At 36.3% G+C, this 27,407-nt stretch overlaps 1 protein-coding gene across 3 annotated transcripts; it reads right to left on the bottom strand.

Moving 5' to 3' along the window:
* Nucleotides 1–1,390: 1,390 nt before the first annotated feature.
* Nucleotides 1,391–27,320, bottom strand: gata5 (GATA binding protein 5). Of its 3 annotated transcripts, XM_051880686.1 has the most exons (8): nt 26,753–27,320; nt 18,757–18,996; nt 7,217–7,871; nt 5,138–5,307; nt 4,138–4,266; nt 3,408–3,492; nt 2,925–3,052; nt 1,391–2,233 (listed from the first exon to the last, which is right to left on the bottom strand). In XM_051880686.1, exons 3-8 carry the CDS (start codon nt 7,734–7,736, stop codon nt 2,114–2,116), a joined length of 1,152 nt encoding a protein of 383 aa, XP_051736646.1. In that variant the 5' UTR covers nt 7,737–7,871; nt 18,757–18,996; nt 26,753–27,320; the 3' UTR covers nt 1,391–2,113. The 3 variants fall into 3 exon arrangements, with proteins under 3 accessions (XP_051736646.1, XP_051736647.1, XP_051736645.1); XM_051880687.1 differs by lacking the exon at nt 26,753–27,320 and having other exon boundaries at nt 18,757–19,088; XM_051880685.1 differs by lacking the exons at nt 18,757–18,996; nt 26,753–27,320 and adding an exon at nt 8,406–8,923.
* Between the last annotated feature and the right edge of the window lie 87 nt (nt 27,321–27,407).

The raw sequence follows: 27,407 nt of genomic DNA, 5'->3' as shown, positions 1-27,407 counted from the left end.
GAAATATTGCTTAGAAAGCATTACTCATGAGGCTATGAACCTGATGCAACAGTTTCTTGACCCTGCACCTCATCACCTGGGCAACAAAACTAAGACACCACAAAATAATGCAAGCTGATTTGGCCAATAGCAATAAAGGTGGATGGCGGTGCCTCTCTGTCGCCATGGGGCTGTAAAGCGGGTGGGCTACATGCTGACGCGCCTGCCTAGAGACAACATGTTCTAGCCCAACCCAAAACCTTAGCACCATAAAGCCAAGCTGGAACGCAACCTTTGATCGCCAACACTCTGCGGAGAGAGGTACGCTCAGACACCGAAAGCCATTCACGCAAACACTCGGCAATACCTATAAGGATACAGGTTACACAAAAGAACTATATAAAGTCATAAACATCAAAGGGTTCATATACAGTTCCTATATGGCCTACGTCTTGGCATTATAAAGACAGGACGTTTTTAAAAATTAACAAACTACCTTTGAAAACAAAACAAGTTTTGAATGGGACTTTCAGTCATTTTTTGTGGGAATGAAGCACAAAAATATTCTGAGAGATAATCAAGTCAAACAATGTGTATATCCAATTTTATGAGGTGGTGATTTGGTATGAATTCGTATGATGTGATTCATATGAAAACATAAGATTTTTCAGAAAAACAGTAAGCATGAAGGCCTAGATGAGATTGTACGAATTCATATGAAATGAATTCAGCAAAATGTACAATAGTTACGAATTGCCATATAAGATTGTGTTGGTATATCATATTAAAGTTCACAGACCTATTTGTTGACACTGAAAACACAAATGTAAATCCATGGAAATCATCCCACGGTCCCTCGTTATAATAAAAACAGTATGAAACTGATGTAGAAATATAATAATAAACTTTTGCCTGTCTGACCATCATCCACCTTTATAAAGAAGATTCTTCCAGAGAGATTTACATCTGTCTTTTTTTATATGTCTACTATAGTTTTTAACTTATTTTCAAATTACTGTTTAAAACCCACAAATTTAAAGGGATAGTTCACCCAAAAATAAAAATTCTGTCATCATTTACTCACCCTCAAGTTGTTCCAAACCTGTATGAATTTCTGGTATACACAAAGGAAGATATTTGGAAGAATGTTTGTAACTAAGCAGATCTCGCCCCCCACATTGACTACCATAGTAGGAAAGAAAAAATACTATGGTAGTCAATAAGGGGCGAGATCTGCTTACTTACAAACATTCTTCCAAATATCTTTGATTGTGTTTAGCAGAACAAAGAAATTTATACAGGTTTGGAACAACTTGAGGGTGAGTAAATGATGACAGAATTTTCATTTTTGGGTGAACTATCCCTTTAAGGAGAATTATAACATTTCTACAAACAAGTACAGACACAAATCAAATGTTTGGCAATTTTATATGCAATAAAACAATGATATAATTCCAATATATCAACAAAATACAGCAAATAAATTTAGGTTAACATATTCTGACAAAACAAAACACAAAATTTCAAACAATTAAAATAAAAGTGTGCCTTTTCAAAATTTGCTGAAAAGTGAGGGTCATTGCACTTTGATCATCGGAGGAATACAATACAGCATTAACAAAGTCTGGAATCAGCAAAGACAACAAGGAAACTTTAAAAAACCTCATTCAGGGAAAGTATGCGATCTAAAGTCATAACGACCATAAAGACGCATTCCCTGAAGGATAAGGGGAATTATGGGAGAGACTTGTGTGCCTCCACTATTCTTATCTCAACATAAATAATGTTTCTTAAAAGTTAATCATTAACATCTAAGCCATGAAACATGTTCAGAAGCCATAAAAAGCATGTTTTTGTCCTCCTGATCATTGCTTTAGGAACTCGAGAACTGCTGCTAAGTCTCTGCTTGTCGCCCGCCGTATTTTGGTGGAATTGCATGAATCGGCCGTGACATCACTGACAGATACGCCACGATGAATCAGCAAGGCAAAGTAGCACAAATTACAGTCGATCTCTTGCGCTCCTAAGCTCCGTCTGTCTACATTTGTGTAAATGTTCTATTAGGTAGATCTTGTTAAAAGTCTTTTCTCCCAGAATGCACTGGAGAGGTTTCGAGAAGGTAGTAGGTCTCAGATCACGCTTGGGACAGCGCACACCAGGAATTCTGTGTGGCGATTGACGTTGGAGTGTATGTGTAGTCCTCATATTTGATGTCCACATGTGCTGAACTAGCACTGTCCAACTGTGTTGATGTCTTAAAAAGAACAAAGAGAAATATTGTTAGTTGACAAATCGAGCTTTGCAGTAGGTGGGCTATCTATAGTAAACAATGACAGAATTTTGATCTCATTCTAAACCTTAATGACTTACTTTTTTCTGTGGAACAAAAAGAAGATATTTTGAAAAATAATGTCAATAATGTTTTTTTTTAACATTATATGGACAAAACAGCTTAACCATTATTCAAAATGGCTTCTTTTGTGTTCCACAGAAGAAAGAAAGTCGTACAGATTTGGATTTAGACATAAAGGTTATAAATGATGACAGAATTTTCAGTTTTTTTGTGAACTATCATTTTTAAAAAAATACTAGTTCCAAAGGGGGATTTTCACATCAAAGTCAAAGAAGATCCATTTTAGGTTCCATAAACAATCTTTCAGTTAACAGTTCTTAAAATAACTATTTTTTCTTAGTGTAAAGAACATTTTAATAATCTGAGGAACTTTTTTTTCCACTATAAAGAACCTTTTGGGCAATAGAAAGGTTCTGTGGATGTTAAAGATTCTTCATGGAACTATTGATGCCAATATGGAATGTTTATTTTTAAGAGTGAACTTGAACTCTGGAATAAATCATTTAGCCAACCCATATTTAATAACTGGCTTTCAGTGATGGTGACATCTACAAAGAAGAAATACAATCCTATCAATCACGTGAGCACATACCTGTGTGACTGATACAACAGTTTGGCCCGCATACGGAGAAGCTGCGATGTTGGGTTCGCTCTTTATTGTAGAGGCGTTCTCTGACACAGGCAATGAAGTGGGAGACGTAGCACCAGACACTGTTGACCCTGAAGACAAATAGAACAAATTGTGAATGACAGACACAATAAAAGAATAGCAAACTCGACATGCTGGTTATTGCAAATGACAATCAATGGCGTCAAACATCCGTTGGTGTTTGTGCTGGTGCCGCACACGCACCACATGTCCATTGAAAACAGAAAAAAGTGCTGTTACTGCTCTCTTTCTCTCTTTCTTTCACTCCCTTTTCCCTCCCTTTACTCTCTCGCTCACCCCATATTTCTCTCCACACATTCTCTGACTCACTCACTCCCACACTTCCATCCAAATCAGTCATGTCTGCTTTTGTCTAAAAATCTTTTTCAAAAACATCTCTTTTAAAATGATTTTCTCAAGTCTTACCTGAGGATGCTTTGGTTTTGGGCATCTTTGGTTTGCGTTTCCTTGTCTGAATGCTTTCTTTCTTCATTGCTAATGGCCTTGGTACCTAAAACAAGAGTAAAGAAAAAAAAACTAATTTAATGATGGATTATTCATTAACCAATCAAGAGTTAAAAATGAGTTGGTGGTTCGTAACTGGCATCGATGGTTCCATGATGAACCTTTAACATCCATAGAACCTTTCCATTGCACAAAAGGTTCTCTATAGTGGAAAAAGGCTCAATTTTGTTCTTCACACTAAAAGAATGGTTCTTTTAAGAACTGATCACTGAAAGGTTCTTTGAGAAACCAAAAATGGCTCTTCTATGGCATCGCTGCATTAAAAAAAAACTTTATTTTCAATACAGAGTGAATGAAGACCATCATAATGGTGATTAAACTCAGGTGGGAATATGTGTCTTGTTTAAAAAATGCAGTTTTAACTAGATTGTATAAACATTTTTTTCTTGTGGGAGTCGTTTTGGTCAGCGTGAGAATTACTAGTTTACAGAACAAAGCTTATTTAAGCGACTCCCCTTCCTCTCTTCATTCTCATTCTCTTCCGATAAAAACACACCTATGACCTCTGCATCACGTGGACTACAGATTTGCACACACACACAAGCTAACATGCACACAGCGTGCAGCCTCCCAAATGGAGCTCTGGTTAGAAACACCGGACTCAAAAACGCAGACTGAATCACACACTCACCCCGTGGAGCTTCATGTATAGACCGCAGGCGTTGCAGACGGGCTCTCCCTCTGCATTTCTCCTCCACAGTGTGGTTGTACTGGTATGACAGTTAGTGCAACACAGACCTGCTCGCCGTGACGTGCTTTGCTGCAGAGACAAATAGTTGGGGAAGGTGGTTAATTTGACAGAATTTGAAGAGAAAATTTTGAGAGAAAGAAATAAAGATATTCAATATACCTCTCCAAAAGATTACTATCTATAACATTTTTTTTTCCCTCATGTTTCTTTGATGGTATATGTTGTAATAAAAATATTTTGATGTTAAAAATATAATGCAGTAGCTAAGTTAGTGTAAACATGTTATACAGCATTTATTTAAAATGCAAGCAACTGTGTTCATAAAAAGTAGAAGATATTGAAGAGAACTGTGACCAGGACTGCCTTTCAAGCATCATTTATTACTTTCAAGCACACATTATTAATATTCTTCTAGAGTAAAAATGAAATGGCTCAAATGCTCCATATAAGTTTGGTGTTGTTTTGAGTTTTGCACTGCTTGGGCTAAAAACAGACCGACCCAAGGACAAGGTCATGAAGGCAAAAAGTGAAAACAGAGAGGTAGAGACTAGTGAGAGAATTGTGTGTGAGAGAGTAAAAAAGAGAATGAGAGAGAGAGACTCCTGGGAAAAGGACAGCAGTGAAGGCTTTGCTCAATTGGCCTTCAATACTGACCCTGAGATCAGCCCACTACCCTCTCCTGCTAACATGAATACATATATAAACAAAAAATATTTCATTTTGTGAGACTATATTGTTAAAGTATCAGCTAGGTATTTCCAGAAAACCTGCGAAAAGATATTTAGATGTTGTCTGGGAACCTCAGGATATTTTGTAATGGGCCCTATATTCGCTATAAAAAATCTAAATCGACTGCTTCTGTGTCGGTTTTTGAAAAATGACAAGGCCATGTAAAACTTAAAAGCAGCTAAATAACAATAATTAACAAGTGGGCATCTACCAGGCGTTTCTGTGGTTTGATTAGAGGTCGGTTGATGCCGTTCATCTTGTGGTAGAGGCCGCACGCGTTGCACAGGTAATGTCCGGTCCCGTCTCTCCTCCACAGCGGCGTCGAGATGGAGCCGCAGTTCACACACTCACGCCCTTCACACGGCAGCTCTTCCAACATGTCTGAAAGGACATACAGGTCGTTTTTAATCCATTCCCCAAGGTTTTCTTTTAGATTCAAAGTGATTTATGAGAGGACAATGTTCGTTAAACTTATAAAACAAAGCGCGAGACGAAATAATCGTTAAAGTTTAAATGAAGGGAACGGTCAGTGTAATGAAATGTTTTCATTGTTGACATTTCCGTCATTTCGTGCAAATATGAATAACCTTAAATCAATAACAAATCTCAATGTTTCGCAAAATCAATAAGGTGAATGTCAAAAAGTTTAATTTTAAACCCATTAAATGGGTCCTTTCAATTTTAAAGCGATGACTGGCCTATTAAAATAAAGTTCACACACACACACACACACACACACACACAGCTTTAGGCTAAGTGTTGTGCCATCTCAAATTAAACTCCAACATTTTAAAATATGTTGGGGAAAAAATAGCTAAGCCTTTCAAAAAATGTCAAGGTTCACTCTAGCTGTATTTTATTATGGATTTTACGCATAACTTCAACAATATTTCCACCAAAATATAAATATAAAGAGGGAGAATATTCAAATACTAGCAATTATTTTCATATTCAAAATGTTCATGTTTGCAAACAGAGCAAGGAAAATAACGAAATGAAATAATAAACTAAAACAATTTAAAAAAATAAAATGAATGGAATTTTATTGATGTGTCAAGAAAAGGCCCAATACAATATAAATGTTGTTTTTCATTGTTAAAGCCCTGCACAGCTCAGCACTTGATGCGACCCTTAGGTGAGGCCTGGTGTTTTCTTGAGCATCAGCGGTACGGAATGTGACAAAACTCTCGACGGAATGAAGAATGGATTAATACGAGCATATCCAGGGTCACCGGAGTCTGACGAGGCACGAGAGCCTCAGGCGACCGGAATGTCAATGGGGCTCTTATCAGTGTTAAAGATCCAGGGGTCACCAATCAGTCAAGATACTGACACGTGACGCCCTCCAACAATTTATTTCAAATAAGACGTGCGTATTAATAATCTTTGTAATATTATTGTGTGTTGTTATTCTTTAGTTTAAACGTAATCTCAAAATGTCTTAATATTGTTGAGTCTTTCTGATGGATTGCTGTAATATAAAATGCAGCTTTTAAGTTTATTAAACATTTGTGTAACAACACATCAAAACTGCTCAATAACAAACGCGAGCCTTGTATAGTACTACGCCTGAATAAATCGTCCACAGCTGTAGAACGAAATGTGACGTTTTATGGACTATCAAAGAAAATGTGTCCGCCTAAAGCCCTGAGCTTCAAAGGATCCGCCCGCTAAATGTGTATCTGACTCTAATGGTCTGTTTAGAGAAGTTTGATCAAGGTGACAGTAGCTTGGATAGTTCTCACAATTATGAGGTGTGCACGGGACCCTTTCATCAATCCACTTGTAGACAGACAATAGCTGGGAATTAAATTATCATTTAAATTAAAGTGATTGCATTGCCCATTAAAGGATGTGTATTAGTGGAATAAGATCAAGTTTTGTTTTGATTAGGTTTTTGCAATGTGCCCGTGTAAGCCAAGCTCAAACTAACTGATATGCCTTCTAACAACGGTGGTCTAACATAAACACCAAGACAGCAATAAATAACCTTCAACAGCGCTGCTATAAATTAAGAGATCACAGCATCAAACGAAACCCCCACCATTCCAACCATTTTTGCCCGCTGACTTGAAAGATAGATTTTAAACTATTGCCAAACTAACGACTCAAATGTAATATAGTAGAACTAACTTTAACATGCAATTGTGCAAAAGGAAAGACGAACAGAATCAACGGCGAAATTATTGAGTGCGTTTAAAATTATCGTAGAGGTTTTGTTTTTGTTTAGTGTACATATTTACATGTCCCGTCAAAGAGAAAACGAAATGATTATGGCAAATTATTTTACCTAAACTGGACCTCCTTCCTGGTAGACTTCCTTGGCGTCCCTGAAGACCGATCATGCCGCCATCGAAGGGTCCCGGCGTCCATGAGGTTGCCATCTCCGGGCTCATGTAGGCCGCGTACGGGCTGGTGTAGGAGCCACCGACGGAGCGCACCAGGGCACTTCCATATTGATCTGCCCGGCCGCTGTTACTCAACACCAGCTGATTCTGGTACGCGGCGTCCCTGCCGGTGCTGCTGCTTACCGGCGGGCTGTGCGAATACGAGAAGCCGGGCGGAGGATGAGGGCTGCCCGGGTTAAAAGAGGAATTCTCCGTGCCAGTCTGTGACCAGGCGTGGTGACTGCCGAGCCCATGGCCCTGATGGGTGGACTCGCACGTCTGTAGGTAGGGCAAGGTCTGGAGCATGGCAGGTACACGGGTGGTGGGCACATACACAGGTGAGCTCGCGGACGGATGGATGTAGTTCCCGGTATCGTGTGCGTAGGGGGACGGGTTGGAAGATATAGCCAGGCTCGAATACATTTTGTATCCAATGACTAAGCTATCCTTTCAGATGTTAAAATCTTGAAATTCGCCCAGATTTTAGCCTCGATAACGTCCAAAATCTCCAATGCAACGGTTTCTTGAACAGCAGCCTCAGAAAAAAGGAATTCACTCCTGATGAAAAAACAAAAATAAACTAATTAAATTATTTTCTCAGAATTAGATTAGGCTTATACAAAAAATAAAATAAAAATTTGAATTCATAATTACTGAACGAAACAGACAAATTCTTATATTTTCCACTCTCTCTCACACACACAAACATTTCTGAACGATGCTAATGCGAGAGACAATCAAACAGTCAAAAACTGAAGAAAAAATATATAGGCTATTGACTACAGTCAAGATGGACAAACGTTATAATTGTTATGATTTTTTGGTTATCTGTATCTTATTAGTATTTAATAGACTAAAATGACATTAATTACTTTCCATATCTTTACATGGGGATATAAATAATTATCAGCAGCAGTCTCAGATACTCTATAGCGAACCCATTAAATCATCTGCGGGGATCGAATCAAGCTGCAGTAATCTCTCCGACATCTATATTTTATCATTGAAAACGCAGATTACATAAAAACGTTGATAGCTGTAAGCAAAGGGCTTATACAATTTCACCCAAGAGCTCTCGTTGTATTATCTCACCAGATAAGGACGGCTAGTGATAAAGCCAGGAACCCTCTTTTCCAAGTGACTTGATGGAATATCGCTGTTGAAGTTTCCACTCTCTTCTTTCTTCTTGATTCCAGCCCAGAATTCAAACGAGTTTGCGATACACGAAAAACTTGTAGTTGTCCTCTCTGCGTTTGGACTTGTCACAGTGCCTCGTCTGTTTCTGGAGGTATAGCTGTTGCTGCAGATAATGCCTAATATAACTGTTCTCTGATTTGCCCTCTACTTTACTGCGAGTTATTTGTAAGAGCAGAACCACGTGACGCACTCCAAAGGTAGGACCCATGGAGGAGGAGAAGAATGAGAGGGATAGACTAGATGGTGTGTTGCGGAGGAGGGGTGTTCTCCTACCTGTAAGATCTATATTTGCTGAGTTCACTGTATTTTAAACGATTGTTTTTAGTCGATGGAAGTTAACTTTTAAGAGACATTAAAAGCTGTTGGGAAATTGCTTTGACAGAGGCACTAAATCAAACTGTAGCCTGTACTCAATAGAAAAGTCACATACAGTTCTAGTGCTATAAAACTGTATTTACTTATTTAAAATAGTTTTAAAAAGTTTCAAATAAAACTATTGGGGCTTCGGACTAATACACAGAAGTGTTTTTGTTGCGCTACTGTGCACATTATGTTTTACAGTAATTGCTTGCGATTTCGTTTTTACTTTATTGTAAAATAAAAATGTTGCCGTAAAATAACCTCGCTGTCTGTGCGAGAACGTAAAGCTCAATTTTATGGCCCGATAAATCTGGATGTGTTCTCTATAAAAGCTGTAGAGAGATAAGAGATACGAGCGACAGCTTAGTATGATGATACTACAATAATCACACTCATTATACTCAGTTGGAAATATTGTTATCTTAGCGGTATTGTTTGAGTTATCACCCCTCCCTTTTTCGGATAAAAATAGCTATTAGAGTTTTAAAGATGTAAATAAATACAATAATTAGGCTACACTAGTGAATGTAAAGATCAATAATACGTTCTCAAATAAAACCGCCATGATTAAAATAATGATATGGGGATGATGCAAAATTCCTGACGCACATTTTAGAATTTTTTTTTTTTTTTTTGTTACTGATTACTGAACAAAGCAAATTGCTCAAAAATATCGAATATGGGTTTTACTTCTATGATAGGCCTATTTAGTGATAGGCTACATTCAAGTAACCAACTGTTGAAAATGACAGAAAGGTGGTCGCCAATCAGTCTCCTCGACAGGCCGCTGATAATGAGATTAATAAGTGATGTTGCGACCTGTGAACTCACTGCTCGTGCCACAAACGCGTGGAGAGCACAATTGAGCTCACACACCCTGTCTGCACGAGGAGCCAGCGACTGTTTGATCACTGGGGAACCTGTAAGGCTACACGGGTTAAATAAATCCTCCTTTACCCCTCAGGCGTTTCATTTAATCAAAGCCGTCTTTACCTGAGAGTGTCGGTGGATTTTCAATCGAAGCCGTTTCGTTTTGTCAATATATAAACAATGTGCTCCAGAGTTTGGCACATCATCACACACATAAAATTAAAATAAGTAAAAATTTAATTATTATAGAGTTCTTACTATATTTTGTTAGGCCTATTAAATTAGAGTTTGCTTCTCTGTTATTGGAATCTAGCTATTTATCCACTGGCATCCATTGAATTATTGTTAAAGACTGCCACACAGGCAGCCGCCATGACAGACAACCAAAGCACTTAATGATGCGGAGAAGAACTGTAAATTCTGTTCTGCATGAACGGTCACGCGCAATGCCAAGTGTTTTAGGTGTGTGTGTGTGTGTGTGTGTGTGTGTGTGTGTGTGTGCGTTTGTATGTTAGGCTTTTGCTGGAGGAAAAAAAAAACAAAAACAATATAAAAAAGCGGAACGAAATCTCAGGCTATGTGAAATACTTATGCTTTTAAAGATGAGCTGTCCTTGTTACAGAACGGGTTGATATCTATTTTATGAAAGTATTCCTGTATTTTAATATTAGGCCTATGCGAATATAAATTTAAAGACGCGGGAAAACGTAAATTAAGTGCCATTAGCGTGTAATTAAACGGTAACGAACGAAGACTCTTAAAATGAGTAAAATTGTTGTATTTTATATTCTGGAACTCATTCAAAGACATAAATAGCCTAGTTTAAATGATACGGATTAAAACTAGATACATCTAGGCTACCATTAGCTAAACAAAATAAACAATTGTCTCGGTATACAGATGTGTTTGTAAGTAATAATTCGATTGATAGTATTCTGAGATAAAGTAGACAGAGGTGATACTGAATGACGTCATGAGACTAGGAGAAGAAGGAGGGGAAACTTGAGTTATGAATCCACCACAGACTAATCACTTTTATTCACTGACAAATGACTAGCCTAATTGATTTAGCATTCAGATGTCCTACTTGAAACTTTTTCAACAGGCTATGCTCCATCTATGTTAAAAGAAAATTAAACATGTCCTGGAATAAGATCCGATGGCCTTGATCAGCCTTTCAGCTCAACTTGGCCTATAAAATAAAAAAATAAAAATCGATTGTTTCTGAATTAAACTGTTAAACAGCGAATAGGCCGACTATCACACAAATCTTACAATTAATGCAACGTTTGATGCCTTGATACTTCTTTTCTGTCATAACATTTTATTATTAACATGTTATTTATTATTAACATAACATATTATTATTCGCCTATTATTATTAATATTATTATGCCAATGAGAGCAGCATAGGAAGCTAAGAAATGTAAGCTACAACAAAATACGAATTGAATTAAAATTTGAGGAAAACAATTAAACAATTCTTACATACAGACGGGAAAAATTAAAGATACAATTCCAAAGAACGAAGATTAAATCAGATGTAATAGAATTTTCCCGCATGGAGGTTCCGTGGTTAGCACAGCCTATTTTCCACCAAAATAACATAATTTTTGTATTACATTTTTTTATTAGCCTACATTTAAAGTTGAATTTTACAATTACAATATTGTTACTAATACTGTATTAAGTTACCATGGTAATTTCGGTAAGGATTATTTACATAACCAGAGACTGACCGGGGGAAGCGCGCGCTGGCGTGGAACTGTTTGATGGACAGCTAATGAGGCTCGCGCGGAGAGGGCCTCACGAGGCACCTCATTCATAAGCGCGCGGTATCAGCCGTCCCCTCGTGAGAGACAGGCATTAAACCAAGCCTTAACCCCCAGCGTTTAGTAGCCGCTGAAACACTCAGGATGAACCTATTCCAAATCATGAAGGGATCTGCAGGTATTATTAATGCTCAGTGCGTCTTAACGACTGCGTACAGAAGACACCCGTCACAACCTCTCCCGACAGTTGATGTGCTAGTCTTACCTTTATAATTAGACAAGCCTCACGAGTGATTGTGACGATAGTTCTCGACCAATACCATAAATCTTTCTATTATATCAGTTTAAGTGTAGCCTAGCTTATATGTCAAAGTTTGGAAGCAATTAGCCTAGGGGAAAGTGTCCGCGTGCCCTGCATGGGCATAGTAGCAGTATTTATTGTGTCTCTCTCTTTATCTCATTTTTAAGTTTCAACTTGATTTTTCTCATCAATAACTGAATTCAAAGTGGTTTAATCACTGCAGGCCCTTCTTTGATTTTATTTAAAAATTCAACGTAAGTTTTCAGTTTTAGTGTGTCGAATTTTTCAGCGTACTTTGACGCAGTCGTTGTGTATAGCGAGCATTCCTTCAAGGTAAACGGAATTTGAGTCTTCAAGTTTAGAAGCAATCTGCGATAACTCAAGAATGCGTGGAGGTATTTACTGTCTATATATGGTGCTTCTCGACTAATTTGACCAGCACTGGACCTTACATTGTGTGTTTGCAGAGGAATTTATTTTCCAATCTGTGTCTGATTTAATTTCCTGCATATTAATAGCTTTAATTCCAGCTAAACTATACCGCACATCATATTTCACACAAATTATACAATTCATATTTATAGGTAATGATTTTTATATATTCATTATTTACTGAAAAATAAACAATATATAGTTTTAAAATGAATTATTTAAAAGCCTACTGAATGAAACGAAAGCATTATATTAAACAAGATTATTTTGTATATTATTTCAGGCCTATCTTTCCTTTTTTTTCTCGATATTCGTGTTACATATAATCAAATTTGTATGACGTGAATTAGTTTTTTTTGTTTTGTTTTATTGTTTCAGTAATTCATATTATTTATCAAACAATAAATAGATTAAATGAAATATTGTCCTTGATCAGAACAAATCTGTGGTCATCCTATTATAGTTTTTAAGGATCATAGCTATAATACTGCAGTCATAATCAAAGTTTATGATATAGTGTGAGACTGTTATGACTTTGTGTGTGATAATGTGCTTTTAGCACAGAGATTATGATGTTCTGAAGTAATGTCATGAAGATCACAGTGATTTCAGTTTGACGCTCGAAGAATATTATGTGATGTTTCATTTGCACATTGTGATTAGATCAGACAACCTAATGATGAAATTGAATGTTGTGATTTGGGAACTGTATCTGTCTTGATGTGACTAAATGATGTGTAATATCACAGCCTGTGTGTGTGTGGCTGTGCCCTGGCGCTGTTGGTGTGTGGTTTGGTACGGAGCAGGCAAGTTGGGGAATGTGGAGCTGGAGTCAGGCTAATCTGTGAGAGCAGAGAGGCTGGCTCCTGTCTGCCTGTCTGCCATGCCTCTATCTGTGCGTCTCAGTTCACACCCTCCCTCCCTATCTCTGCTGCAGCGCTGGGGCACAGCATGGGATCAACTGGCCTCCACAGGGCCAGGGAATACCAGTGTGCAATCCAATTCATCTCCGCTATATATATAAGATCATCCAACATATACATTTATGATTTATACATTCGCTGAACCATTAGACATAATCTCACTCATTAATACACAAAACAAATACAATATGAACTTCACATATTTGTAGTTTCCATCAAAAACATGTGGATTGAAGAGCTGATTCTCGTTAAAAAGCCCAATACACAAGCAGGCAGAGAATATGAATCACACACAGAGACTATAAGATTATTGCCTTCCCATTAATGTGTTGAAAATAACACCTCCCGTGGCTATTGGGAATCCAGGGGTGGTCCTAAAGTAGTGGGCTTTTCTAATTATATATATATATATATATATATATAATATATATATGATCAAAAGTGACAGTAAAGACATTTATAACATTACAAAAGATTTCTATTTTAAATAAATGCTGCTCTTTTGAGCTTTCCATTCATCAAAGAATCAAAGTATTATGTTTCCACAAGCAAACAAACAAAAAAATAAATAAAAATAAGCAGCACAACTGGTTTCAACACTGATAATAACAATAAGAAATGTTTCTTGAGCAGCAAATCAGCATATTAGAATCATGTGACACTGAAGTCTGGAGTAATGATGCTGAAAATTCAGCTTTGATCACAGGAATAAATTATATTTGAAAATATATTAAACTAGAAAAAAGATATTTTAAATCATAAAAATATTTTAAAATATTGTACTGTATTTTTGATCAAATAAATAATCAAATTTTGATCAAATAAATGATCTTTCAGAAACATTAAAAATCTCACTGACCCCAAACCTTTGAACAATGTCTCTCTCTCTTTTCTTTCTTTTTTTTTTTTTGCAAAATCTGATGATCATGTTATCCAGCATGACTTGATGATCTAATTGAAGCAAGAACACCATGAACAGATCAAACTGACTGAATCTTAAATATTTATTTTATGTAAAAATCACGAGACTTTCTGTTTATTTCCAGGTTTAAATTATAAAACGTCAGAGATTTTAAGGTGGCCTTTAAAGGGAGGTGGTAAAGAAACCTTACCTGTCACCATCAGACAACGCGGGTCAAAAAAGATCCCAGATACCATTCAATCTGTGCACTTTATTTGTTATTTATTTTCTTGTTGCCGAACAGCCCACCAATGGCGAGTATAAATGCAACTGCAACAAAGTGCAAGTCAAAAGAGAATGTCTGAGATCTTTCCAAGCCCACTCACTCAATCCACTAAGAACTGTTCATCAAGAAACTGCTTGATAAAATCAATACCCCACCAATATGCTAACAACTAAATGCCAAACCTTCAATTAAGCTCAAGGAAGCTCATGTGTTAATGGGTGGCTAATGTGTTAGTGTATTGGCACAACATCAAGGCTGCTGCATTCAGTGGCTCAATAGGATGAAGTAATGCAGTTTACTGTGTGTCATCTGTGTGTAGAGGAAGTTCCTCTCCCTTTCTAAACAATCAGAAATGTGTAACTGAATAGCACACAGACTGAAGCTGCTCTTCTGGGTGTGAGGGAGGAAGGAGGGCCGACGGAATCGAGGTCAGCGCTGGGTGATTCAGTGTCAGACAGGTACGGCACTCGTGACTCAGTGAGTCAGAGAGGTGGCACAGGAGTCACTAGGGTACAGGTCACATGAGCATATGGGCATATCCCAGTCAAAGAATGTCACTTTTGACTGAATGTCTTTATTGTGTATTTGCAGTATTGAGTGGTGAGTACACACCTGCGCTTTGTGCGTGTGTATGCAAGTAAAAAGAGTCAAACACGACATTTATTCAGTCATAAAAATTTAACATGGCTCCTTGTTTCACCTAGACTGCTTGTCTGAAAATAAAAAACACACTCTCATTCATTTCTTTCTTCGTTTTCTCAATGCAATCAGCCAGAATCACTTGAAGGAGATAAGCCTGTGTAAACCGGACGTAAGGGTGAACAGATATGATTATGAATGGATATGAAGTATGCAGCCTCTCTAAAATACAACTAGCCTCTCATAATACTCAATATAACTAACCACAAACATTCTCTACTGTAGCAGAGGAGACTGTCGTCTATGACCATGGCAGCAAGGAATGCAAACAAAGCATTTTTGTAGGTTACATATTGCACATACTGCATTAAATGAAAGCAAATATAAGAGTGTATAAAGTAATGCCGAACTGTGAATGTCCAAATGTTTTGTAACTGCATGTAAATGATGTATTTTTGCCAATAGGAGAGGAGAAATGTCTGCTAAATTGTTAATTTTAATGTCAAAATTAGGAATGCACTGATATTAAAATTCTGTGAAATACCAGTAAGTGCTAATCATTTTTAATGTTATATGTCGTTAAAATGATATATATTATTTAGTCTAAATACACCATAATACAATACTATAAAAGTTTTAATATTTTAAATGCTACAAGTGAAGGCATCAGGATGTACAGTATTAAAAATGGATATTCATTTTGAGATTCGCAAAAATTGTTAGTGCTTTAAAGATTAGCTTTGAGTGAGATATATGATGGAAATATCCAATATCATCCAATATCTTTAATCCATATTATAATTAGTGCTGTTGAACGATTAATCACATCCAAAAATAATTTTGTGTCTATATAATATATGTGTGTGTGCTATGTATTTTTATTATGTATATATAAATACACATACACACATGCATGTAAAGAAATATTTACATGTGTATCTATCTATATATATATATATATATATATATATATATATATATATTTATATATATATATATATAACATTTATATTATATATAAATATAAATATTTTATATATGTGATCCGTGCTGGCAAAATGAGTGCAATAAGCAAATTTTCAAAAATGAGCTATTATTGTTTTCGCAATCTCTATTAAAAATCTTCAAAATGATGTATGATTTGTTGGAATTCGACAAAAAATGACTGAGCCACACCTGTTTGAAGTCAGCAAAGTCAATTTTTAGAAACATCGAGTTAAAGTTTTTTGAAGGTTCCAAAACAAAATCAACTTGCAACCATACTTTAAAATCCATGGCCAATTTGGCACACACCTCATCAAAACCAAATATCTATAGGAAAATATATACAGTATATTCAACTTTTTTTCAATATTTTACTTCAATATTTTGAAGTAGGCTTACTGTAATTCTGTTTAAATGTGTATATCGGGATCGCACGCTGTCTGAGGCGTCTTTGTGCGCGCACTTTGGATCTCAGCGTGAGTAAGATTGATTTGTTTACATCAGCATGAGTTTGAAAATCACATTTCATTGGTACAGACTCATGCCATCGAGAATTTGCTATGAATATTCACGAAGTTGGAATGCTTTAAAACAATACCAAACCTGGACTAACTATGAAGTTGCTGAAGGGTAGCACGAGCAGAGAAAACTGGCATTTTTCATGTTCAACGGAAAGGTACTCCTCTCAGAAAACATACAAATAAAGATAATTTTAGATGCTTAATTGCTATTTGGATCATTTGGGTCACTAGATGAGGGCTTAAAGCGTTAGTTCACCCAAAAATGAAAATTCTGTCATTTATTACTCACCCTCATGTCGTTCCACACCCGTAAGACCTTCGTTCATCTTCAGAACACAAATTAAGATATTTTTGATAAAATCAGATGGCTCAGTGAGGCCTGCATTGCCAGCAAGATCATTTCCTTTTTCAATGCCCAGAAAGGTACTAAAAACATATTTAAAACAGTTCATGTGACTACAGTGGTTCAACCTTAATGTTATAAAGTGATGAGAATACTTTTTGTGCGCCAAAAAAACCCCAAAATAATGACTTTATTCAACAATATCTAGTGACGGGCGATTTCAAAACAGTGCTTCATGAAGCTTTATGAATCTTTTGTTTCGAATCAGTGGTTCAGAGCACCAAAATCATGTGATTTCAGAAATTTGAATGGTTCACGTGACTTTGGCAGTTTGATACGCACTCCGAACCACTGATTCAAAACAAAAAATTCATAAAGCTTCGAAGCTTCATGAAGCAGTGTTTTGAAATCGCCCATCACTAGATATTGTTGAATAAAGTTGTTATTTTGTTTTTTTGGCGCACAAAAAGTATTCTCGTTGCTTCATAACATTAAGGTTGAACCACTGTAGTCACATGAACTGTTTTAAACTTGCTTTTAGTACCTTTCTTGGCATTGAAGAAGGAAATGATCTTGATGGCTATGCAGGCCTCACTGAGCCATCGGATTTTATCAAAAATATCTTAATTTGTGCTCTGAAGATGAATGAAGGTCTTATGGGTGTGGAATGACATGAGGGTGAGTAATAAATGACATAATTTTCATTTTTGGGTGAACTAACTTTCTCATGGACCAATTTTTGTGAAAACCTGAAATTCGACCAAAATCGACATTTTTGACTTGTTTTGCCTGTAGCTCGTGCACATTCCGACTCATTTTGCCAGCACGGGTCACATACAAATATAATATATTTCTGTTAAATATGCATGTGTGTGGTGTTTTTACATGTACATAATAAAAATATACATCACACACACATGTATTATGTAAACACAAACTTTTATTTTGGACGTGATTAATCGTTTGACAGCACTAATCATAATATAAATATTATAATCTAATATTATCTCTAATATTGGCCGATAACTAACATGATACAGATAAATTGCATATCTCTAATAAAAAGCATATAAAATCTGCTTTATGCACACATATAAAACATCCTCACCAAAATAAGTTCAGAAAGAAACATTTAATGTTGTGACAAAACGGCATACTAGATAAGAGACGCTGTGCGACCGAGAAAGTGTTAAACATTGCTTAAATGCTGTGAGAATCCTTTGAGGTTTCCGTTCTCTGAGCATTGAGATAACTGCCGTTATCTAATGCAACTGAATGACAAGAAGGAAAACAGACTCTAGCACAGAGAACGAAAGCCATCTTAAGAGTCTCTAGCAGTGAGGTAAGAGGCATTTTAACAATGAGCTCACCAAGAATAGCTCTGGATGGTGACATCAGCAGTTACTGCACTGAGCTTCACACAAAAAATTATATACACTACACAAATCAAAGCCTCGTAAATCTGTGTATATCTTCAAAGAACAGATGTGCCTATAATAGGGCAAAAATATATGAAGTTGAACAGTGTAAATGGTTAAGCTCATTAGTTTCAGGAACTGTCTTTGTTCTGCTTTATATGCTCTCTGTCATTGCCATTTCACTGCATTATTGTCCAAACACAGAACATTTTCCCTGCGTAGTGACCAGCTGTAATGAACAGTTAAATAGGGTGTGAAATATCTCCCCCTGAGGCACTATAAAAAACAACTTATACACATCATTTAACCCAACACACACCAGTCTACAACCAGCAGTCTAAAAGCCAACTACTTAACACAGACTAACTACTCATTTAAGCGTTGGAGAACCAAAAAAATGGACAATAATGTGTGTGAGGATAGTGACGGGTGTATAAATGTTCACAGACACAATTTGTCATAAGAATTGCCAAACAAATCTGAGTTTTGTAGATACCTGGAGAACCTAGTGCTAATTGTACATTGGTTTAGGAGTAATGATGATCTGCTTTTCATCCTTCATGTCAGGCTCTCTTTAGGTCCACCAAAGGGAAATATAGCAGAGTAGAACTCATGAGTTTCTAGATGATTCTGTGTCACCTTGTGGAAAGTGTTTTGGGAAGGTCCCTGTCCCTGAGATGGCCAGCAAGATCTCAATGCAGAAATTCATCACACATTCATCATCTAGAGGGATATTCTGCAGCAGAATAAACAGAAGATTGGTTAAAGACAGAAGACAAAAAAAAAAAATATCTGAACTAACTTTAATAATAACACATTTTAGATTATAAAAAAGCTACCATTCAAAGGTTTGGGGCTGGTAAGATTTGTAATGTTTTTTTTTTTTTTTGTAGAAGCAAGAAGCATTCATTTGATTAAAAACAGAAAAATTGTGAAATGTTATTACAATTTAAAACAGCTGTATTCTATGTGAATATAGTAAAGTGTAATTTATTCCTGTGATCAAAGCTGAATTTTCAGCATCATTACTCCAGTCTTCAATGTCACATGACCCTTCAGAAATCATTCTAAAATGATGATTTTTCATGCTGTTCAATATTTTCGTGGAAACCATAATACATTTTTTTTTTCAGGGAAAATTCATATCTTTTGTAACATTATAAATGTACACACATGCATGTAAAGAAATATTTACATGTATATATATATATATATATAATTTATATTATACATAATATAAATATTTTATGACCTGTGCTGGCAGTTATTGTTGTTTTCGCAATTATAAATATATTTGCTGTCTATGCACCCTTGCTGAATAAAGGTATTAATGTCTTCTAAAAAAATCGGTAACACTTTATTTTAGGGTCTTTTAACTAGTTGCTTATTAGCATGCATATTACTAGAATATTGGCTGTTTATTAGTAATTATTAAGCACATATTAATGCCTTATTCTGCATGATTCTATTCTACATTCTTAATCTTACCCAATACCTAAACTTAACAACTAGCTTACTAACTATTAATAAGCAGTAAATTAGGAGTTTATTGAGGGAAAAGTCGTAGTTAATAGTGAATACATGTTCCCTATACTAAAGTGTTACCAAAAAATCTTACTGACCCCAAACTTTTGAACAGTACAAAACCCATGAACTTGTATAAGCTGTAGAGCTTTTGATGCTATAACATGAAAAAAAGAGGCAGTTATATTTAAACATAATTTAAAACTTTAATAAAATGTCATTTTACGAGTTGTAACAATTCTGACTGTAAAATGGCCTTTGATGTTTGTGATTTATTACTGCAATAGATCATGTCCAGGTTTTTTCCAGATGAACGCATTCACATTTCTCTCTCTCTCTCTCTCTCTGTGTGTGTGTGTGTGTGTGAGGGGTGGGCGAAGTATGGTGCACTCCCATGCCAAAGTGGCTAAACAGTAAGCTTTTAATTGTATTAACCATTAATTAATGGTCAGGAAATTAGCTAAATTTAAGCAAATGCAATACTTAAAAAGCCATTGCTGTCTCAAAAAAACAAATGAAAAAAAAAAAAAAAAAAACATCAGAGACGGAATGGAGGTTTTTTTTTTTTGCAGAATATGGGAAGTTGTGTGTGGAGTGATGAATCACAATGAAACACAAGTTGCACGGTGATGCTCCAGAGTGGTGTCTGAAAATCTGGTAAGAAATATAATAATAAATGCATCTCTACCACAGTGAAGCATGAGGGAAGAGGTGTCATTGTGTGGGGAGTCTTTTCAGCTGCTAAATTGTTGAGCTACTTCACTGTGAAAAGTCAATTAATGCTTAGTACAGGAAAATATCACAGAATAGCTTGCTTCCCATAAATGAAAAGGTGTTATCTAAAGAGAAATGATCAGAAGTCATTTTCAACAATGCAATTTTTCACACTGCAAACACAACCAAGAAGTTGCTTGAGAAAAAGTCCATCAGGCTCATGTTTCAGAGTCCAGATTTGAACCCTTTAATGAATATTTGGTCTCACATTAAACTTAAACAAACTGGGAAACATTTTTCATCTTCTCATGAACTGTTTGAAGCCATTAACATTAAGTGGAACAACACTGACTCTTCTTCTTGTAAAAAGCTGTCTGCAAGTTTACCCACATGGCTTGAACATTTAAAGAAAACGGAAGACAATTCTGTGCTAAGTTACTTTATCTACAGTATTTGTGCAATTCTCGCTAATTTCCTGACTAATGATTTGTGATTAAAATGGTTCAGACCACTGAAAGACCATATAATATTTTGCCATTTTTGGCTTGGCCCATTTTTTTTTTTTGCCCAGGAGTTTATGTGAGTGATCTCTACTCTCAAGCCGAAAACAGAGGAATCTCATGGAGGAAGTCTGTTGGATATCAGCACTACGGTCAGAGACCCTACGGTCAGAAACTCTGCAGATACATAACAGAGAAAAGAATGTAAGCGTACACTACATACATGAATAAAAGTGAATCGCTGAACTGCTCCAAACACTACCAAAACGATCAGACTTCTAAACCAACACACCCTGATCAGTTCACTCTTACAGCTTTACTCTTCACTGCCTCCATCAGTGAATGAAGCCATTACTGACTGACAGCTGACTGACTGGATAAATCACACTTGTGATAGTGTTATCTTCATCAGATGTTTTATCTGTTAACCATGATGTATGGGAATGTATACAAAACAATATACAAAACGAATGTGTCCTGAATCAGGAAAAGCCTGTAAAGAGTCACGGACATGTCTGGAATAAATGAATGGGGTCAGTAAGATTTTTTTATGTTCTTATAAATCAATACTTTTATTCAGCAAGATGGATTAGATTGATTAAAAGTAACAGTAAAGACATATATAATGTCACAAAAGATTTCTATTTCAAATAAATGCTATACTTTCTATTCATCAAAGAATCCTGACAAAAAAAAAAAAAAAAATGTATCAAGGTATCCACAACAATATTAAACAGCAACTTATTTCAACATTGATAATAATAATCATAAATGTTTCTTGAGCAGCAAATCAGAATGATTTCTGAAGGATCATGTGACACTGAAGACTGGAGTAATGATGCTAAAAAATTTGATCACAGAAATAAATTATATTTAAAAAATATTCAAATAGAAAACAGTTATCTTAAATTGTAATAATATTTCACAATATTACTGTTTTTACTGTGTTTTTGATCAAATAAATGCAGCCTTGGTGAGCAGAAGAGACTTCTTTGAAAAAACATTCTAAAATCTAAAAAACCGAACCCCAAACTTTTGAACAGTAGTGTATAATAATTTAGAAATTATATTATTCCATTAATTGTCATTCAGCCATTTTGCATCGTTTTAGTTAATTTATATACTTAAAATCATTCTTTCATTTATGCTTAATTTTCCTACATTCTCATTCTGTTGTCATTAATTATATGAAAGGGTTCACGAGGTAACATTTCATTACCAAAATAAATTGTATGTAAACATCTCACTACAAAAGACAAAATGTCAAAGTTCACATGTTTTCAGTTCTCCTGGTTAATTAAGGTAACAGTAGATACTCATTGACAGAGAGAAGTGAATTTGCATTGAATAGGGCTCGAATAGTGTCCTTCCCCACTGGTGCTTTAAATATCCCCTCATCTGTTTACTTTCCCATCCATGACTCTGAGAGACAGAGAAGAGAGCGAGAGAGAGGTCATCTCTGACTGAAATGAAAAGGTTTATATACCGTATGTATCTGTTATAAATGCCATTCACACTTTATGTAACTCATTCATGTGTTTTCACTGGGAGTGTGAGCGAGACAGAGGTAGATTTTGCTTGATTTGTGGCATAGAGGAGTTATGCAAGTGTCACTGGGCCTGAGTTGGCAGCTTACCTGAGTCATTCTGCTGAGGGTTCACATTCCTTATCATCTACCCACACACACACACACACCTTCTTTGAAAATGATGCTAAAGCTGTAAAAATGCAGGTCCGTACACGTGTAATATTTGTTAAGATTTGGACCCTGCACAGTCATATATCATTCAAGAGACAGAGAAATAACCACAACACCTAATAGTGCTGACTAATAATGAAATGACATTGTGCTGACATTGAGCAAGTGCTGGATAATACAAAATACTGAATGAACTGAACCAAACATGTCAAATCACATAAGATCATAATGCATAATTCAGCTACATTGGAATCTGCCTATAAATCCCAGTGGACAAGGCACCATATTACATCTCACAAAAGCTACAATAAAACGAACATACATCCCAATCATTGTGAATTTGCCGAGGGGTTTCATGACGAAGGTGTGTTTACAAAGAGACAGATTTGTTCCTTTTTATCGAATAGCCTACTTAGGTCTATTTAACTATTTAAAGGCACAATATGAAGTTTTTCAATGCTAGAGGTCGCCTATTCAAAACAAAGGCGTAGCTTGATGACTCCGAGATTGAGCGCGGATTCATGGGAGTTGTGGTCTTCACCTCACAGCCGGTGGAAGAGAATCGGGACGGGACTCGGGCAGAAATTTTGTTCATGGATGAGATTATTAATCTTACTGTAGTATGAAGCAGAGCAGGGCTGGAGAATTTAATAAGAGGGACGAACGTGACACACGCCTCACGTAGCAGCAGAACTTTTATTATGCCACAGTAACCGCTTCAGCTTCTTCCGGTCAAGCATATGAGGTAACACAGCACTGTTTATCTTATTAGATACATTTCACTGTGTTGAAAATAAAGTTACTCTGTGCGTTCGCTCGGCAGCTGCTATGAGACACTTGTTGCACGCTGCAGTAAGTTAGATCGATTTTAGAATATCGTAATAATAAATGCTGCATGGCTTGTGTTGATAAATGGCATGCAATTAATTTTAAAACATTGTATGACAGAGAAAGTGCTGTATTACTGTTACTAAAAATAAAGCTGCATCTGATTTTGCTATGTTAGCCACTTGACTAACTAGTGTTGTCTCTGAGGCATGATATGGTAGGCCTACTTGTGGAAAATCAAGAAAACTAGATTAAACAATAAGACTAATATTAATATTATTTACGGCTTGACGTAAAAATAAAGCTGCCAATCCGCTTGTTAAGTCGTGACGTAAGGAACGCCGTTTCCGGGTCCAAGCCTCGACTCGTTTCACTTGAGAATGCCATCTCGACGGTTTATGAGCGCTATTTATTCATAATAAACATTTAACATTTTAAAGTTAAACATTTAAAATACTTACAGTCTACACAACAGTCTCCATGCTCACAGCGTTACAGATATTAATATTTTAACGATTTATAAAAGATGAATCACTGTCTGGCCATCTGGGATTTTGGTATGGAAAGGTTATGATTATAATTTTTTGGTAGTATCGTGTGTGCATATTAGCACCGTTTGTTGTTTTCTTGTGGTATGAGATAGAGCGTTTGGACTCGGAAGCGCTGCTGCGTGACATCAGACTTAACAACCGAATAGGTTTATTTAATGTCACAGGGCAGGTCTCTCTGGTAATTCACACGCTTATCACCGCAGTGAATCAGTTTCTTCACCTTTCAAACAGTCTGTCATAAACACTAAACGTTTTCCATGAACATCTTAAAAAGTCAAATTTTAAAAGCGCAAATGGGCTTTTACTTTCGCGTTGAGCTCTTGTACCGGAACGTTAACATAGGCCTAATAGCGATAACAACTAATGTTGTAGCTATTGTTCAATTAACCATTTGATCATTTAATTAGGCTAAAAGGTGGCAAACAAAACTAAATTAACAAATAATAATAATTTAATTTCTTCTTGACTTTCATTAAAAAGTGTGTCAGTGTCTAAAATATACAGTACATTCTTTCTTACAGTAGCTTTTTCTCAACTCATTTCAGTCGCGCAGCGCCGCCCCTCCATCTATTTGCTTCAGCAGGCTAATATCAAGCAGCCGTTTCTTTCTTGACCCACTAGGGGGCGCAATTTCATAGTATTTCCCGCAGCAGTGCTCATGCAGTCACAGGTTCCGCAGGATACGCCATCCTTCACTCTGTGAGAATGACAGCTAGGAATTAAACAACATTGAACATCTCGAATGCAGTAAAATAATATATGTTGTCCTCTTAGGAAACTCAATTTTTGTCATTCATTCAGGAAGACAGCCACATAAAATTTTGTGAACTGCAAGAGTTAGAAAAACAAGGCAAACTCAAAGAAGTGCCAAATTCAGAGACCTTCATTGCCACCATCCATCCATCCATCTCTCTGGTCACAGGGGACTGATTAAAAGGCTGTGTGTGTGAAGAGCTGAGACAGGCCAACAGGGTGCTTTAGCGAACGCTCCGTAATCATATTAGCTAGCACTTCACCAGATAAAGCAGAGGGAGCAAATCACCACCAACACATAATGGACCTCAGAAACCTCATCAAACACAAGGAGGGAGGCAGGAACGGATAGATAAGTCTTCGATTGATTTCCATCATCCTAGAATATATACACCTCTAAGCCAAATACACACATAGACATGCACACACACAAGGGAGGTTATGCAAAATGCAAGTAATCAACTGATAATACCACAAAAGTACCTGACAATAAGTGATTGATTTTATATTTATTAAATTAGTCAAATAAATTCCTTAATAAAGAGTTGAACCAAACCATCCACCTCCAAGATGAATCACATTTTATATAAAAGTTTTTTTTTTTTTTGGTATAATATAAACCTTTGAACCTACACAAAACAAACAACAAACCAGCTAAAAAAGCCACACACACACATTCCCTAATGGTTCTGTATATAGCAATGGAGTTGTTTATGAGGGTGCGACATCCAAAGGTAGCTGGAGGAGTGTCCAGAAGGAAACACGGTCCGAATAGAGTGAAAAAGCGGTGCGTATGCAGTTTGTCAGATATCCTGGTGTTCTTTATCAGACCGCTGGTGTGTGTGTGAAGTGGGGTTGAGGAAGTTCTCTCTCTCCTGATCTATTTTGGGGCACCACCTTAGTAAGCACAACTGAGTCTGCAGAGACACATCACACAAGTGTCTCCCTCACACAGATACTCACACACTTCACAGTGCATATCATCTAGGAAAATACTTTCATTTACACTTACACAACAAACCGTTTAAGTAGGGGTTCCCATTGTTTCATGATTTCTTTGAGAAAAGATGGAAGACATAGTCACAGGCAGAGAACATGAACAGGCCATTAATTTCACTGAAGAAAACAGAACTAATTCATTCACTCATACAGTGTGACAGATATCCACCGTTACTCTCATGATTAATGCTGCAATACTATCAACTTTCTTTAGAAATCGCTTAGTGTCAAAAGCAGTACAATCTTGTTTGCAGTCAGTCAGGAGTATAAAATAAGTGGACTGGGCATTTCCTGGAAGAAGTCATCAAATAATCAATGTGTGAAAGGGTCAGTGTTTGATCAGAGTAATGCAAGCTGTAGTGTCCACATTCTTCAGACGCCACTGGAGAATATCAACGTTTACCAGATATGCTTGCAGAGGTCTGTATAAACAGCCTGGTCTCATTGTTAATACGTAGGTATTAATACGTAACTTTCAAAGACACAAAACGTACATTTTTGTACGTTTAGAAAGGTGCTAAAACGTACAATATTGACGTAATTATGGCACTAAAACGTAAAAATACTTACGTTTTTACAGCGAAAAAACGTAAAATATTTACGAATCTTTCATGTCATAAAGATATATGTATAATTTCCATTTTATCGTTTTGTAGATAAATGTAAGATCCCTAATCCCCATCCCGAACTTAAACCTACCCATTTTATACAGAATGTTAAAAGAATAAAACATAATGGGCAGAAATGTGTAGGAAAATGACAATTTTAGTGAAAATATAACATTAAAACGATATTTTGAGCCACTAATCCTACACCTACCCCTAAACCTACCCACAACCATTTCTTTAAACTACCTACTGTTATAAATAAAAGAATGACAGACAAACAAGCGTAATCACAATGCGAAAATGTCAAAAGTGGTACCAAAAGTAGTTGTGTGATGATGAGTTCCAGTCATAGTCCTCTCTGGCGGTAGGGTACAGAGCAGAATTTAATTTATTAGTCCATGAAAATATGATAAATCCGGCTACTCTCCGTGAAGGCGCGCGCTCATTTCAAATGTCAATCCACTGAAACACGGCATGTCGCAATCTGTGACGAAGCAGGTGAGAACCAATGAGCGTTCGATATCAGTGCCGTAAACCATGTCGTAACGCTTCTCGAGGGTGGCGCTACTTTCAAATTTGAATCATAACGAGCGCGAGCTTTGACTGTGATGGTCGCTGTTGCTGAGAATCAAAATGAAGATCGATGGATAAAGGGCTGAATTTGGATCTGTTCCTTACAAACATATGGATTCTAAAGATTGGGAGTACAGCGAACAAATAAAATGGATGTGATTTGTGAATTTATGTTGTGTTTTGGTGTATTTTATGGTTGTATTGTCAGTCGCTGCATAGGAGAAAACGCCTTCTGTGTCTCACAGCAAACAAACTAAATATTACAAAATGGTTAAAGAATTACAGAAATTTTATTCATAAGGTTTCAAATTGTAGTCTTGTTTAACATTATGTAATCCTCCGAAACGAGCAGCACAACGAACAGAAATGTTATTTCATATTAAGTAGATGAGTAAACT

This window comes from Ctenopharyngodon idella, chromosome 22 (assembly GCF_019924925.1).
Source record: "Ctenopharyngodon idella isolate HZGC_01 chromosome 22, HZGC01, whole genome shotgun sequence".
Taxonomy (NCBI): Eukaryota; Metazoa; Chordata; class Actinopteri; order Cypriniformes; family Xenocyprididae; genus Ctenopharyngodon; species Ctenopharyngodon idella.
Note: the sequence above shows the minus strand (reverse complement) of the source record. Positions and strands in the feature narration are given on the sequence as shown.